General features: G+C 39.9%; 1 protein-coding gene across 1 annotated transcript in view; it reads right to left on the bottom strand.

Moving 5' to 3' along the window:
- ttn.2 (titin, tandem duplicate 2) overlaps nt 1-12,729 on the bottom strand; it is a 234,276-nt gene that overhangs the window by 145,627 nt on the left and 75,920 nt on the right. The window contains exons 91-94 of the mRNA XM_078286142.1: nt 12,390-12,497; nt 11,962-12,054; nt 10,739-11,635; nt 85-210 (exon numbers count right to left, since the gene is read on the bottom strand). Coding sequence (XP_078142268.1) covers nt 85-210; nt 10,739-11,635; nt 11,962-12,054; nt 12,390-12,497 — 1,224 coding nt within the window. The remainder of the gene's footprint in view (nt 1-84; nt 211-10,738; nt 11,636-11,961; nt 12,055-12,389; nt 12,498-12,729) is intronic.

The following is a 12,729-nucleotide window of genomic DNA, read 5'->3' as shown; positions in this document are numbered from 1 at the left end:
CGACATTCGTTTATGAATGCCTTTAGAAAAGTACACAACAACACATATAACCACTGAAAACAATTAGAAGAAACAGATGAGTACCTTCTTGGGGACTGGCTCTCTTTACCAGTGGCTCTTTGGCTTGTGGCGGCGACTCCTTTTTCTTCATAGGAACTTGGAATAAAATCATACTACAGTCAGAATCACACAAGACTGATGGGGTGAGCACTGAACCACACAAAGACAAATACACACAGAACACAGAGAATGCACAATGAAATCTTAAGAGGTTAAGGTGTTTTGCCACTTGTACCCTTTTCAGGAAATATCTTCTTTGCAAGAAATATCCTTCACCTTGTCTGTGCTAATCATTTTCTCCAACTTACAAACTTTTGAGTATATTAAGAGTTTGCAGTACAGAGAGGTACAATGGAACATGACGGACACGACGACAGACTTACAAAAATAGTTAGAAGATTCCAACACAGAACATGAAACCCACAATGTGGGGTGGTTCAGATATAAACCAGTAGTAAGATGAAAACAAGAGACTGTCTCATTCGACAGCATGAAGTCACGATGAGGGTTCTTCACAATGAGCAAGAGTATAGTTTGTGCCCAAACAAAATGGGTGATATGAAATGATAACCTCGAGATGATGACGACGACGAAGAGGTATGAAACTAATAAGTCCTTGAGATAATGACGACGAAGAGGTGGAGGAGGATGTTTGGTGCTCTGATGAAACACGCATTTGGTGACACATAACATTTTCCCTCTATACCTCTAGAAGATGCTTGGAGGGCTTGCTTTTCTGGTCCCAAGGGCGATGCCCTGGTTTCTACGATGTTCTGAAGCACATGCGCTTCTCCCTCCTTTCTGCATGTGGTATCAACTCTCTGAAGAGGGACGTGTCTGTCGCCTTTGTCTGTAGCAATTTCTAGGCAAGATTGTTCAACTTCTGATTCCCATGTCCTGGTGGCAGCTTCCCCATATTCTGGATACATTTTGGAAGTGTCTGTTTTGTAGTCAGTCTTTTTCTCAATGACCTTTGGTTTGGATTTATCTGTTACTGAGGGTTCTCCTCCTGTGGGCTCATGCCTGGGCAGCATACCAATAACATCAGCTTTTGACTTTGGAGTGACAATTGTTGCAGGTTTGTTTTTCTCAGGAACCTTCACTGACTGGGTTTCCTGAACAGTATCGACTATCTCCTCAGATGGATACATTCCCTGACCTCTTTTTGTAGGGAACTCAAGTTCCCTTGGAGATGTTCTTTCAGGCATGCTGACCTCAGCCTTTTTGGAGTCAGGAGTGAATGATTCTCTTATTTCAGTCAGCTCCTGACTAGTTGTTTTCCTGCCTGCCATTTTCTCTTCTACTGTATCTTCCACTATCACGGTTTCAATGGCAGGTGTAACTCGAGTCTTTCTTTCAACTTTGTCCAGCGTTGTTATTCCTTCAATGGGAGCAACACTGGCATATTTTTCTTTAACTGTGACTACATTGAACTGTGTTCCTTCAACTGCCATCTGCTCAGTTTTAGCTGAGACCTGTGCTCTTTGTTTTGGATATTCTACTTTATTTGGAGTAATGCCCTCTGACATCATTTCCTCTGTTCTTGTTGTGATATCTCTAACAATTTCTTCAGTTCTGGTAGATTTTTCTGCCACATCTTCCGCTATCACTGATCTTTTAGATGTGACCTCCATCACAGGTGTAACTACTGCCTTTCTTTCAATGTGTTCCACCTTCATTTTCATCCCCTCACTGGGAGTAACTTTGGCTGGTTTATCTCTAACTGTGACTACATTTGACTGAATTTCCTCAATTGTAATCTCTTCAGTTTTATCTGCTTTCTGTCCTCTTTCTTTTCGAGTTACTTCTGTCTTTGGAGTCATGCCCTCTGACATAATTTCATCTTTTCCGGTTGTGATGTCTCCGACGTGTTTTTTAGTTTTAGTGTGTTCTGGAGACACCTCTTTAATGGGTGTCACTGAAGCCTTTCTTTCCATTTGTTCCTGTTCAGTTGCTCTTATCTCGGTTTTGTCTTTTTTGGAAATCATTTTGATGAATTTGTCTTTAACTGTCATTGCTTTGGAATGGACTTCAAATGTAATTTCTTCAGGTTTAGCTAATTTCTGTACTGTTTCTGAACCACCTTGCCCAATTAATGACTCTTTAGATGTCACCTCCAACACAGGGGTAACTGGGGCCTTTCTTTCAGTTTGTTCCTGTCTTATTTTCATTCCTTCACTAGCAGTAACTTTGGCAGTTTTATCTTTAACTGTGACCGTCTTTGACTGTACTTTACCGACTTTACCATCTTCTGTTTTAGCTGACATCTGTGACTTAATTTCCTCTTTTCTTGTTGCACTGACAATTTCTTCAGTTTTAGTACTTTTTTCTGGAGCATCTTCTGCTATCAGCGATTCTTTAGATATCACCTCAATCACAGGTGTGACTGTGGCTATGCTTTTAATATGGTCCAGCTTTGGTTTTGTTCCATCAATAGGAGTAACTTTGGCAGTTTTATCTTCAACTGTGAGTACATGGCCTATCAGTAATTCTTTAGAGGCTGATTCTGTCACAGCTGGCACTGAGGCCTTTCTTTCAATTTGTTCCTGTCTTGTGTTGAACCTTTCAGTTGGAGTGACTTTGGCTGTTTTGTCTTTAAGTATTGCAACCTTTGACTTAGCTTCTTCAACTTTGAACTCTTCAGTTTGAGCTAACTTCAGTCCTTTATCTTTTGTGGATTCCCCTTTCTTTAGAGAGACATCCTCTGACTCATAAACTTCCTCTTTTCTTGATGCAATGTCTTTGACCAGATCATCAGGGGTAATATACCTTTGTGGAGTTTCAGACATGATATCTCCATCTTTCACTACCAATGATTTTTCATATGCTACCTCCATAACAGGTGCCACTGAAGCCTTTCTTTCAACTTGTTCTTGTTTTGTTTCCATTGCTTCGAAGGGAGCAACACTTCCATATACATCTTTAACTGGGACCGTCTTGGACTTGACTTCTACATTTCTTGTTGCACGGTCTCTGGCAATTGCCTCAGTTTTAGCATATTGTTCTGAGGTATCTTCAAATAGTGACGATTCTTTAGACTTTAGGTCTGTAACAGCAGTCATTTTTGCCCCTCTTTCAATTTGTTCTTGTCTTGATGGTTTCTTATCTTTAGCAGGAGTAACTTTGTCAGTTTTATCTTTAATTGTGACAACCTTTGACTGAATCTTTTCAACTGTAATGTCTTGAGACTCCCCTTTTCTTACAGAAATGTCCTCTGACTCATAAACTTCCTCTTTTCTTGACACAATGTCTTTGACCCGATTGTCAGGTGTAATATACCTTTGTGGCGTATCTGATATGATATCTCCATGTTTCACTATCAATAATTTTTCATATGCAACCTCCATTACAGGTGCTACTGAAACTTTCCTTTCAACTTCTTGTTTTGTTTCTGTCACTTCAATGGGAGTAACACACCCAAATACGTCTTTAACTCTGACTGTCTTGGACTGGACTTCTTTAACTGTAATATCTTTAGCTTTGGCAAACTTTTGTCTTTTTTCTTTTGGGGATTCTTCTTTTATAACAGTTTCTTCAGTTCTATATTTCTTGGGGACATCTTGCTCTATCAGTGACTCTATGTTTGCTACCTCCATCACAGGAGTAACTGTTGCCTTTGTTTCAATTCGTTCCGGTCTGGTTTTCTTCTCTTCAGTGGGAGTAACTTTAGCAGTTTTGTCTTTCATTGTGACTACCACTGACTGGACTTTTTCAGCTGTAATATCTTCAGTCTTGGCTAACTTCTGCTCTGTCTCTCTCAGTGATATTTCTTTCTTTGGAGAAATGGCTGCTGAGTTGTCAAAACCCTCTTTTCCTATTTCCCTGCTTTTGACAGTTTTTTCAGTTCTAGTGTATTTTTCTGGAGCATCTTGCTCTACCAAAGACTCTGCTTTTATTACCACTGGCTCAAGAGCCCCTGAGGCCTTTCTTTCAATTTGTTCCTGTCTTTTTGGTGTTTTGTCTTCAATGGGAGTAACTTTGTCAGTTTTACCTTTAACTCTGACTACCGTTGACTGGACTTGTTCAACTGTAATCGCTTCTGTTTCAGCTAACTCCTGCCCTCTGTCCTTTGTGGCCTCTCCTCTCTTTAGAGAAACATCACCTGACTCATAAACTTCCTCTTTTCTTGACACAATGTCTTTGACCAGATCATCAGGTGTAATATACTTTTGTGGTGTATCTGATATGATATCTCCATGTTTCACTATCAATGATTTTTCATATGCAACCTCCATTACAGGTGCTACTGAAGCCTTTCTTTCAACTTGTTCCTGTTTTGTTTCTGTCGCTTCAATGGGAGTAACACACCCAAATACGTCTTTAACTCTGACTGTCTTGGACTGGACTTCTTCAACTGTAATCTCTTTAGCTTTGGCAAACTTTTGTCTTCTTTCTTTTGGGGATTCTGATTTCTTTGGAGAAATACCCTCTGTCATATGAATTTCCTCAGTAGCTGTTGCATGGTCTCTGACTAATTCTTTGGTCTTAGCATATTTTTCAGGAGCATCTTCCGTTATCCATTCTTTAGATGTTTTGTCCCTTGCAGGGGTAACTAAAGCGTTTCTTTCAATTTGTTCCTGTATTGTTGGTTTCTTCTCTTCAGTTGGACTAACTTTGGCAGTTTTATCTTTAATTGTGACGACCTGTGACTGGACTGTTTCGACAGTAATATCTTCAGTCTTGGCTAACTTCTGCTCTGTCTCTCTCAGAATTTCCTCAGTTGTTGCACGGTCTTTGACAATTTCTTTGGGTTTATCATATTTTTCAGCAGCATCATCCACTATCCATTCTTTACGTGTTTCGGCCATTACAGGTCTATCTACAGCCTTTCTTTCTTGTTCTCGTCTTTTTGGTTTCTTCTCCTCTATGGGAGTAACTGTGGCAGTTTTATCTCTAACAGTGACTACATTTGTAATCTCTTCAGTTTCATGTAACTTCTGCCCTCTCTCTTTTGGAGATTCCTCTTTCCTCAGAGAAATGTCCTCTGACTCATAAATCTCCTCTTTTCTTGATGCAATACCTCTGACAGTTTCTTCAGTTGTCAGTTGTTTTTTGGAAGTACCTCCTACTATCAATGACTCCTTTGGTGTTACCTCTGTCACAGGAGTAACTGAGGCCTTTTGTTCGGTTTGTTTCAGTCTTTGTTTTGTCTCTTCAATTGGTGTAACTTTGGAATGTTTGTCTGTAACTGTGGTTACATTTGATTGGATGGATTCAGTACTACTATCTTCAGTTTGGTCTAGCTTCTGTCTTTTCTCTGGAGTATACTGCCCTGCCAATGCGTCTGTCTCAGCTGCAAGTGACACCTTTCTTTCAGTTTGTTCCTGTTTTGTTGGTTTCCTCCCTTCAAAACTTTCAACTTTAGCAAGTTTGTCTTCAACTGTGATCATCTTTGACTGGATGTCTTTAACATGGATCTCCTCAGTTTTAGATGGCATCTGTGTTCTCTCTGTTGGGGATATTTCTTTTTTTGCAGAAATGCCTTCGGACTTAACTTGTTCTTTTCTTCCTGCGCTGTCTCTGCCGGATTTTTTAGTTTTACCATGTATGTCTGGAGTATCTTCCACTATTAATGATTCTTTAGCTGTTATCTTAACAGGTGGAACTGATTCTTTAGATGTTACTTCTATCACAGCTTTGACTGAGGGTGTTCTTTCAGTTTGTTCTTGTATCACTGGTTTCTGCTCTTCAATGGGAGTAACTTTAGCAGTTTCATCTTTTACCGTGACGGCCTTTAACTGGACTTCTTTACATTTTACTTCTTTATTTTGAGAAATGGTTTCTGGCTTCTCTTTCACTTTAAAAGATTTTTCACTTGTTCTATATTTCTTGGGGGCATCTTCCTCTATCAATGACTCTGTGTCTAACAATGACTTCATTACAGGAACACTAGAAGGCTTTCTTTCAATTTGCTCCTGTCTTTTCTTCTCCTCAGTGGGAACTTTGGCAGTTTTGTCTTTAATTCTGACAACCTTTGGACCTTTAGACTGGACTTCAACTGTAATATCTTCAGTTTTATCTAACTTCTGCACTCTCCTCCTTTGGACTACCTCTTTTTTTGGATATTTATTTTCTGAGTAATCCTGTTCCTCCCTTACAATTTCTTCAGTGCTAGTATATTTCTCAGGGACATCTTGCTCTATTGATGATTTTATGTGTGTTACCTCCATTGCTGATGATTCCTTTCTTTCAATTTGTTCCTGTTTTGTGTTTATCTCTTCAGTGGGAGTAACTGTGACTACCTTTGACTGGACTTCAGTCTCAGGGGTTTCTTGTTCTGTCAATGATCCTGTGTGTCTGACCTCTATTACAGGAGTAACTGAGGTCTTTCTGTCAGTTTGTCCCACATCCTCTCTGACACCATCATCAGTGATAGTGCACTTTTCAGGAGTGTCTTGCACCAACGACTCTTTATCTGTGATCTCTGATACAGGAATCATTAAGTCTTTTTGCTCAATTTGCTCCTGTATAGTTGGCTTCATTTCTAATGTTTTCTTTTTTGAAGTAATTACTTTGGCAGTTTTTCCCTTTTTGACACCTTTCTTTGGAATATCCTCAACCTTTCCTGACTGTATTCCCTTGACTGTATTATTAGTCTCGTCAGTTTTGCCTAATTCATCTCCACTTTCTTTGAGTGAAACTTCTTCCTTTGGTGACACATCTACCAAATGTTTCTCCTCTGAAGTAGCAAATTCACTTTTTTTGGATTGTGAATCTCGGTCCGGTGGCACTTCGGCTTTGATTGAAACGTCTTCAGCCTCAGCTTCCTTTTTGATGCTTACCCTAGCTTCCTTGTGTTCTTTAAGAACCTTTTTTACATCTGATGTTTGCTTTAAAGATACACTGTCTTTTCTCTCATCTATAACGCCCTCTGTTGGAGAATCAAACTTCCTGACAAAGAACTCTTCCGACTGAGCATTTTGTTTGGTAGGTTTATCCAGCGCTGCAGTAACTTGTTTCTTAGATTCACTTTCCCCAATGATAACCTTTTCTTTTGTTTTTGGCAGGATTCTACATTTTGCTTCCCTAGGACCCCGCCTCTTTGAAACATCAGTAACAGATATCTCACCACTTATTTCAGACACTTCAACCCTTTGATCAGGTTCTTCTGTTGTACTTAAAATGTCTTCTTCTGATAATGATATAATACTCTTGCCCACAATGTCATCTTCATCCTCATAAGACACTTTAGCGTATTCTTCCACCACTTCTTCATGTTCCAAGAGCTCCTCTATGGGAGAAGCTTTCTCTGTCACATAATAAACCTCCTGTATCTTCTGAGCTCCTGTTCTTTTTTCTATCTTGACAAGACTGGTTGAGGCTTGAGGATCGAAGATTTAAGGCGTGAAGAGAAAGCACCATTCAGCGGTGCCAAGAGATTAGGAAAAAACACAACACAAACACAAACATTGGGGTTAAAAGAGACAACACAGAGATAAGAGGGTAGCAGGAGCAGATAATCAACCTGTGGTGTATTATCATCATGGAGGAAGATTGTATACTGGGCATTTTGAACACTTCAGGAAAACGTGCTGTTGTACCTCTCTCAGGTCTCATTCCTTTTATCAGTGGCTCATCCTCTATTTCAGAAGATGGAGCAGCAGGAACTGTCTTGGGAATCTTCTTGGCCTTGGCCTCTGGTTCTTTAAAGAATAATCAGTATTTTTTAACTCAAGATACTGAATATGTAAGAGATAAAACGGTTGACTTACACAAACAGTTGACGAACATTAAAAACATGGAGCAAGATAAAAAGAGAGAGCCCTGTAAAAAATATATATATATACTGAAAGAGCAATGTCATTTCAAGACCATGAACTGATGGGAACAGACATACACAAACATGACAAACTGACAAATGACAGAAAGTATGAAACCACACTCTAGGATGATAAACACAGATGATGAGCTGCAAGCAAGATATTGTCAAACTGGACTGCATGTTAATGAGGTTGATCACAGACTGAGGGTGAGATGACTGTCCATGGAGGTTCCGCAGCTCTTCAGGATGAGTAAGAATACAGTTTGTACCCAAACAGTGAGTGATATGAAAACGTTAGGTTGTTGAGATGGAGATGAAAATGATGAAGAAGAAAATGATGACATGTAAGACTCTCTGTACCTCTGTAAGATGCTTTTGGGGAAAGCCTTTTCTTCTCATCTGGTTTTGTTTCAACTGTGTCCTCAATCACATGAGCTTCTTTTCTCTTTATGGTATCGACTCTCTGAAGAGGGACTTCTGTTTGTTCTTCAATGGAAGATTCAGGAGATTCCATATAAGATTCTTCAGTATCTGATTCCCATTCCCTGATGGTAGTTTCTTCATGGTCTGGGTACATTTCTGTAGCGGCTGGTTCATACTTCAACTCTTGTTCAATAACTTTTGGCTTGAGCTCAATATCTGTTACTGACTCTTTTCTGAACACAGTCTCCTGTATTATCATTTTCTCACCAATAGCTTCAGACTTGGATTTGGCTTTTTCAGTAACCTTCACTGTCTTCACCTCCTGTGCTGTATCAATTATCTCCTCTCCTTTCTTTTTAGGAAGTTCATGTTTCTTTGGTGAAATTCTTTCCACCACACTGATTTCATATTTTTTGGAGTCAGGAATCAATGATTCCTTTACTTCAATCTGCTCCTGTCTAGTTGTTTTCTTGCCTACCACTTTCACTTTAGTAGGAATTACTTTGGAAGGTTTGTCTTTAACTGTGACTTCTTTTGTTTGGATTTTCTCACCTGGAATTTCTACAATTTCTTCAGTTCTACTGTGTTTCTCTGGAGCATCTGATATGATCTCCACATCACGATCAATGAATGATTCCTCATATGTGACTTCTGTCAAATGTGTCACTGAAGTCTTTCCTTCAGCTTCTGGTTGTCGAGTTTGTTTTCTCTCTTCTGTGCTAATAATTTGGGGAGGTTTGCCTTTTCCTATGTCTTTCTTTGATGGAATATCCTTTACTTTCATTACTTGTACTTTTTCAAATGAAATAGTTTCCCCAGTTTTTGCTAACTCCTGTTCTCTCTTTGGTATTTCGATGTCTTCCTCAACCAAAAGTTCTTCATATGCCTTTTCTCTTTCAGGAGTCATGCCCTTTCTTTCTGTTGGTTCCCTGGCTATCATTTTCTCTTTTGAGGAAATCACTTTGGTGTGCCTACTTTTTACACTTACTTGTTTCTTTGATGGAATGTCCTCAACTAAATATGACTTTTCCTCAGGCGCCTCTATCCTCTCTTCAGATGATTCCAGTTTATCTGGAGTAATGAACTCTGATAGCTCAGTTTCTTGCCTCCTTGTATCTGTATGAATATGTTGTGATCTACTGTCAGTCTCTGTCTGGACAGACAGATCTTCAGGAGCAGTTTTTGTTTTCACAGTTACTTCTCTGCTCCTTTTGACTGTTACAGTAGCGTCTTGTTTAGGAACCTCTTTTATGGCTGACGGATGTCTTACTGATGTACTGTCTTTCCTCTCATCTATAATTTCCTCTGACGGTGAATCAATTTTCTTGACAAAAAACTCCTCTTCAAATTGAGCTTTATGTTTGGTAGGTTTATCCTGCACTGTAGTGACTTTGTTAGATTCACTTTCCTCAATGAAAGTTTCCTTTGTTTTTGGGATGATTTTACGTTTAGTTACCCTGGTATCTTTCCTCTTTGAAACATCAGTAACAGATATCTCACCTCTCAGTTCAGACCTTTCATCTCTTTGGCTAGGCTTTTCTGCTGTAGTGAAAATGTCTACTTCTGACAATGATACAATACTTTTGCCTATAAGCGCCGCTTCATCCTCATAAGACACTTCGGCGTATTCTTCCACCACCTCTTCATGTTCCCAGACCTCCTCTGTGGGAGAAGCTTTCTCCGTCACATAATAAACTTCTTGTATCTTCTGAGCTCCTTTCCTTTGCTCTATCTTGACAAGACTGGTTTTCACTTGAAGTGTAAAGATGTGTGAAGAGAAGGCACCATGCGGCAGTGCCAAGAGATGACAACAAAACACAACACAAAGTCAAGCACTGGGGTTAAGAGAAACAACACAGAGAAAAGAGGCTAACGCTGGAGTAGATAATCCACCTGTTGTGTATTATCAAGGTTTTAAGATTACGATGCAGTAAAAGTACTCCGGTCAGTACCTTTCTCTGGTGGAGAGGCTTTTCTCTCTGGCTCAACCTCTTTATCAGGAGTAGTAGGCAGAATCTTGTGAATCTTCTTAGCATCCGGTTCTTTAAAGAATTAATCAATTTTTAACTCAAGACAGCGCATGTGTTTAGACAGTTAACATACAAAACATACAAAAATACAAAATAACCAGCATACATAAAATAACACAAAACACAACAGACACAAGTGGTTAAGAGGGATGTAAGATAACACTATACCTTTTCAAGATATGGCAATAGTTCAGCTTGTATTAGATTACTCCTTTGTCAGTGAATGTGATTTTAAAACATTGGGGCCATTGCTATAAATACTTTCAATACAGTGTCCTATATAATAACTATCATATATTAGTATTCTTACAGTATACAAGTTGCAAGAAGCCGCAAAATGCAAAATATACTGCTTTATGGCACATGAATTACTGCTATAAATGGACTGTCGCCAATGCTTAGCACACATGAAGAAGATACAAAGAACTGTGTAACAAAGAGTTGAGGTCGGCCTCAGGTATACCTGTAGGAAGAGCCTCTACCTCCCTTTGAGGTTTCGCTTCAGGCATCTTCTGAGGCAGCCTATCAGGAACTGCTTCCTCTGCAGCCTTCTCAGGGATCCGCTCTGTTTTCTTCTCAGATACCCGTTGATACTCAGCTGTCTTCCCAGGTTTTCTCTGAGGTACCTTCTCAAGTTCTACCTCCTCGACCTCAACAGGCACCTTCTCAGGTAGCTTCCTGACAGGAATCTGCTCTACCTCGACCTTTTGAGGTACTTTAGGCTTCCTCTCGGGAACCTTCTCAGGTACTTTTTCAGGTTTCCTCTCGGGAACCTTCTCAGGTACTTTTTCAGGCTTCCTCTCGGGAACCTTCTCAGGTACTTTTTCAGGCTTCCTCTCTGGAACCTTCTCAGGTACTATCTCAGGCTTCCTCTCTGGAACCTTCTCAGGTACTTTTTCAGGCTTCCTCTCGGGAACCTTCTCAGGTACTATCTCAGGCTTCCTCTCTGGAACCTTCTCAGGTACTATCTCAGGCTTCCTCTCTGGAACCTTCTCAGGTACTTTTTCAGGCTTCCTCTCGGGAACCTTCTCAGGTACTTTTTCAGGCTTCCTCTCTGGAACCTTCTCAGGTACTTTCTCAGGTGTTCTTTGAGGAACCCTCTCAGGAACTTCCTCCACTACCCTCTCAGGTGCCGGTCTCTTCTCAGGAACCCTCTCAGGAATCTTTTCCACCTCAGCTTTTCCTGCAGGCCTCTTCTCAGGAACTCGTTCAGGTATTTTATCAGGAACCCTCTCAGGTTCTGCCTCTGCTACCCGCTCAGCTAACTGAACAGGAACTTCATCAGAGACCTTCTGAGGTACTTGTTCAGGTTCTCTCCCACGCACCTCTTCAGGTACGACTTTTGGTTTGGGCTTCATCACTTTAAGAGGGTGTGACACACAAACATACACAAGACATGACTATAAAGAATGGTAAAATGTGCTGCCGCACAAATAAGGACAACTCTGACACAGTGGTGAATACTTTACTCAAATTCTCTTTTTAATGAAAAGGTAATGTTATGCTTAACCTATGGTAATCTGTATTATTCAAGGAAATTGTATAATTAAAGTATGTCACTGATTTGAGTAAAGTAATTCCACTTGTTTAAGATTTTAAACAGAATTTGATGACAACACCCAAGACAGAAGAAGCTAAGAAAGAGAGTTTGTTACTGAGCAAAGATCCATTAGAGACATGATATACCTTTCTTAGGAGGCTCTTCTCTGGGAGGAGCCACAGCAGCTTCTGGTTTCTTGGCTGCTTTTGGAGGCTCTGGTATTTTTTCCTCCACAGGAACTTTAAAGAGGACCATTCAAGTTTATTAGAGGTTTCATATATATGAAATTAAGTTGAAGAGTGTTACAGATCTACACTCTAACGAGTGCAAAACAGGAAAAGACAACTATGACAAAACAACTCAACAGTTGACAAACAACAACAGTGTGCCGCCCATCACTAACAACATAATAACTCTGTATGCCAGAGGTTAGACGTTAGATAAGAAAATTGACAAACACATTGCAGAAGCCAAAGAGATGTCAGTTTAAGATTTTAGGTTTTAGTGGGTTTTGGTTTTTATTACCAAGACCACTGAGATTAAGGGTCACTGACAGCCTGCTGAGTTCTGGTACCTTGAGCTGCCACAGGTTTCTTTTGAGGTGTTACTTCCTTTCTGTCCACTTGTACTGCAGCTGGTGGCTGAGGTGTGACCACCTCCTTCTTTGTTGGTGCTTCTGGCACTTTAAAAGAACACGCCATTTGTCAGATATTTGAATTTACACAACTATGACAAACAAAGATGAAATATACAATTAAAAATCTTCTATGAATTCAGATGGGTCCATGTTAGAAAAGACACACGCAAGACAGACAAAAGAACAAGGTAATACAAGTGAGGCTAGCACTGTAGCTTCATCGCACAGAAAGAGTATTGCGATTATGCAATTATGCGATTATGAAATACATTCTAAA

Source organism: Centroberyx gerrardi, chromosome 10 (assembly GCF_048128805.1).
Source record: "Centroberyx gerrardi isolate f3 chromosome 10, fCenGer3.hap1.cur.20231027, whole genome shotgun sequence".
In the NCBI taxonomy this organism is placed as follows: Eukaryota; Metazoa; Chordata; class Actinopteri; order Beryciformes; family Berycidae; genus Centroberyx; species Centroberyx gerrardi.
Note: the sequence above shows the minus strand (reverse complement) of the source record. Positions and strands in the feature narration are given on the sequence as shown.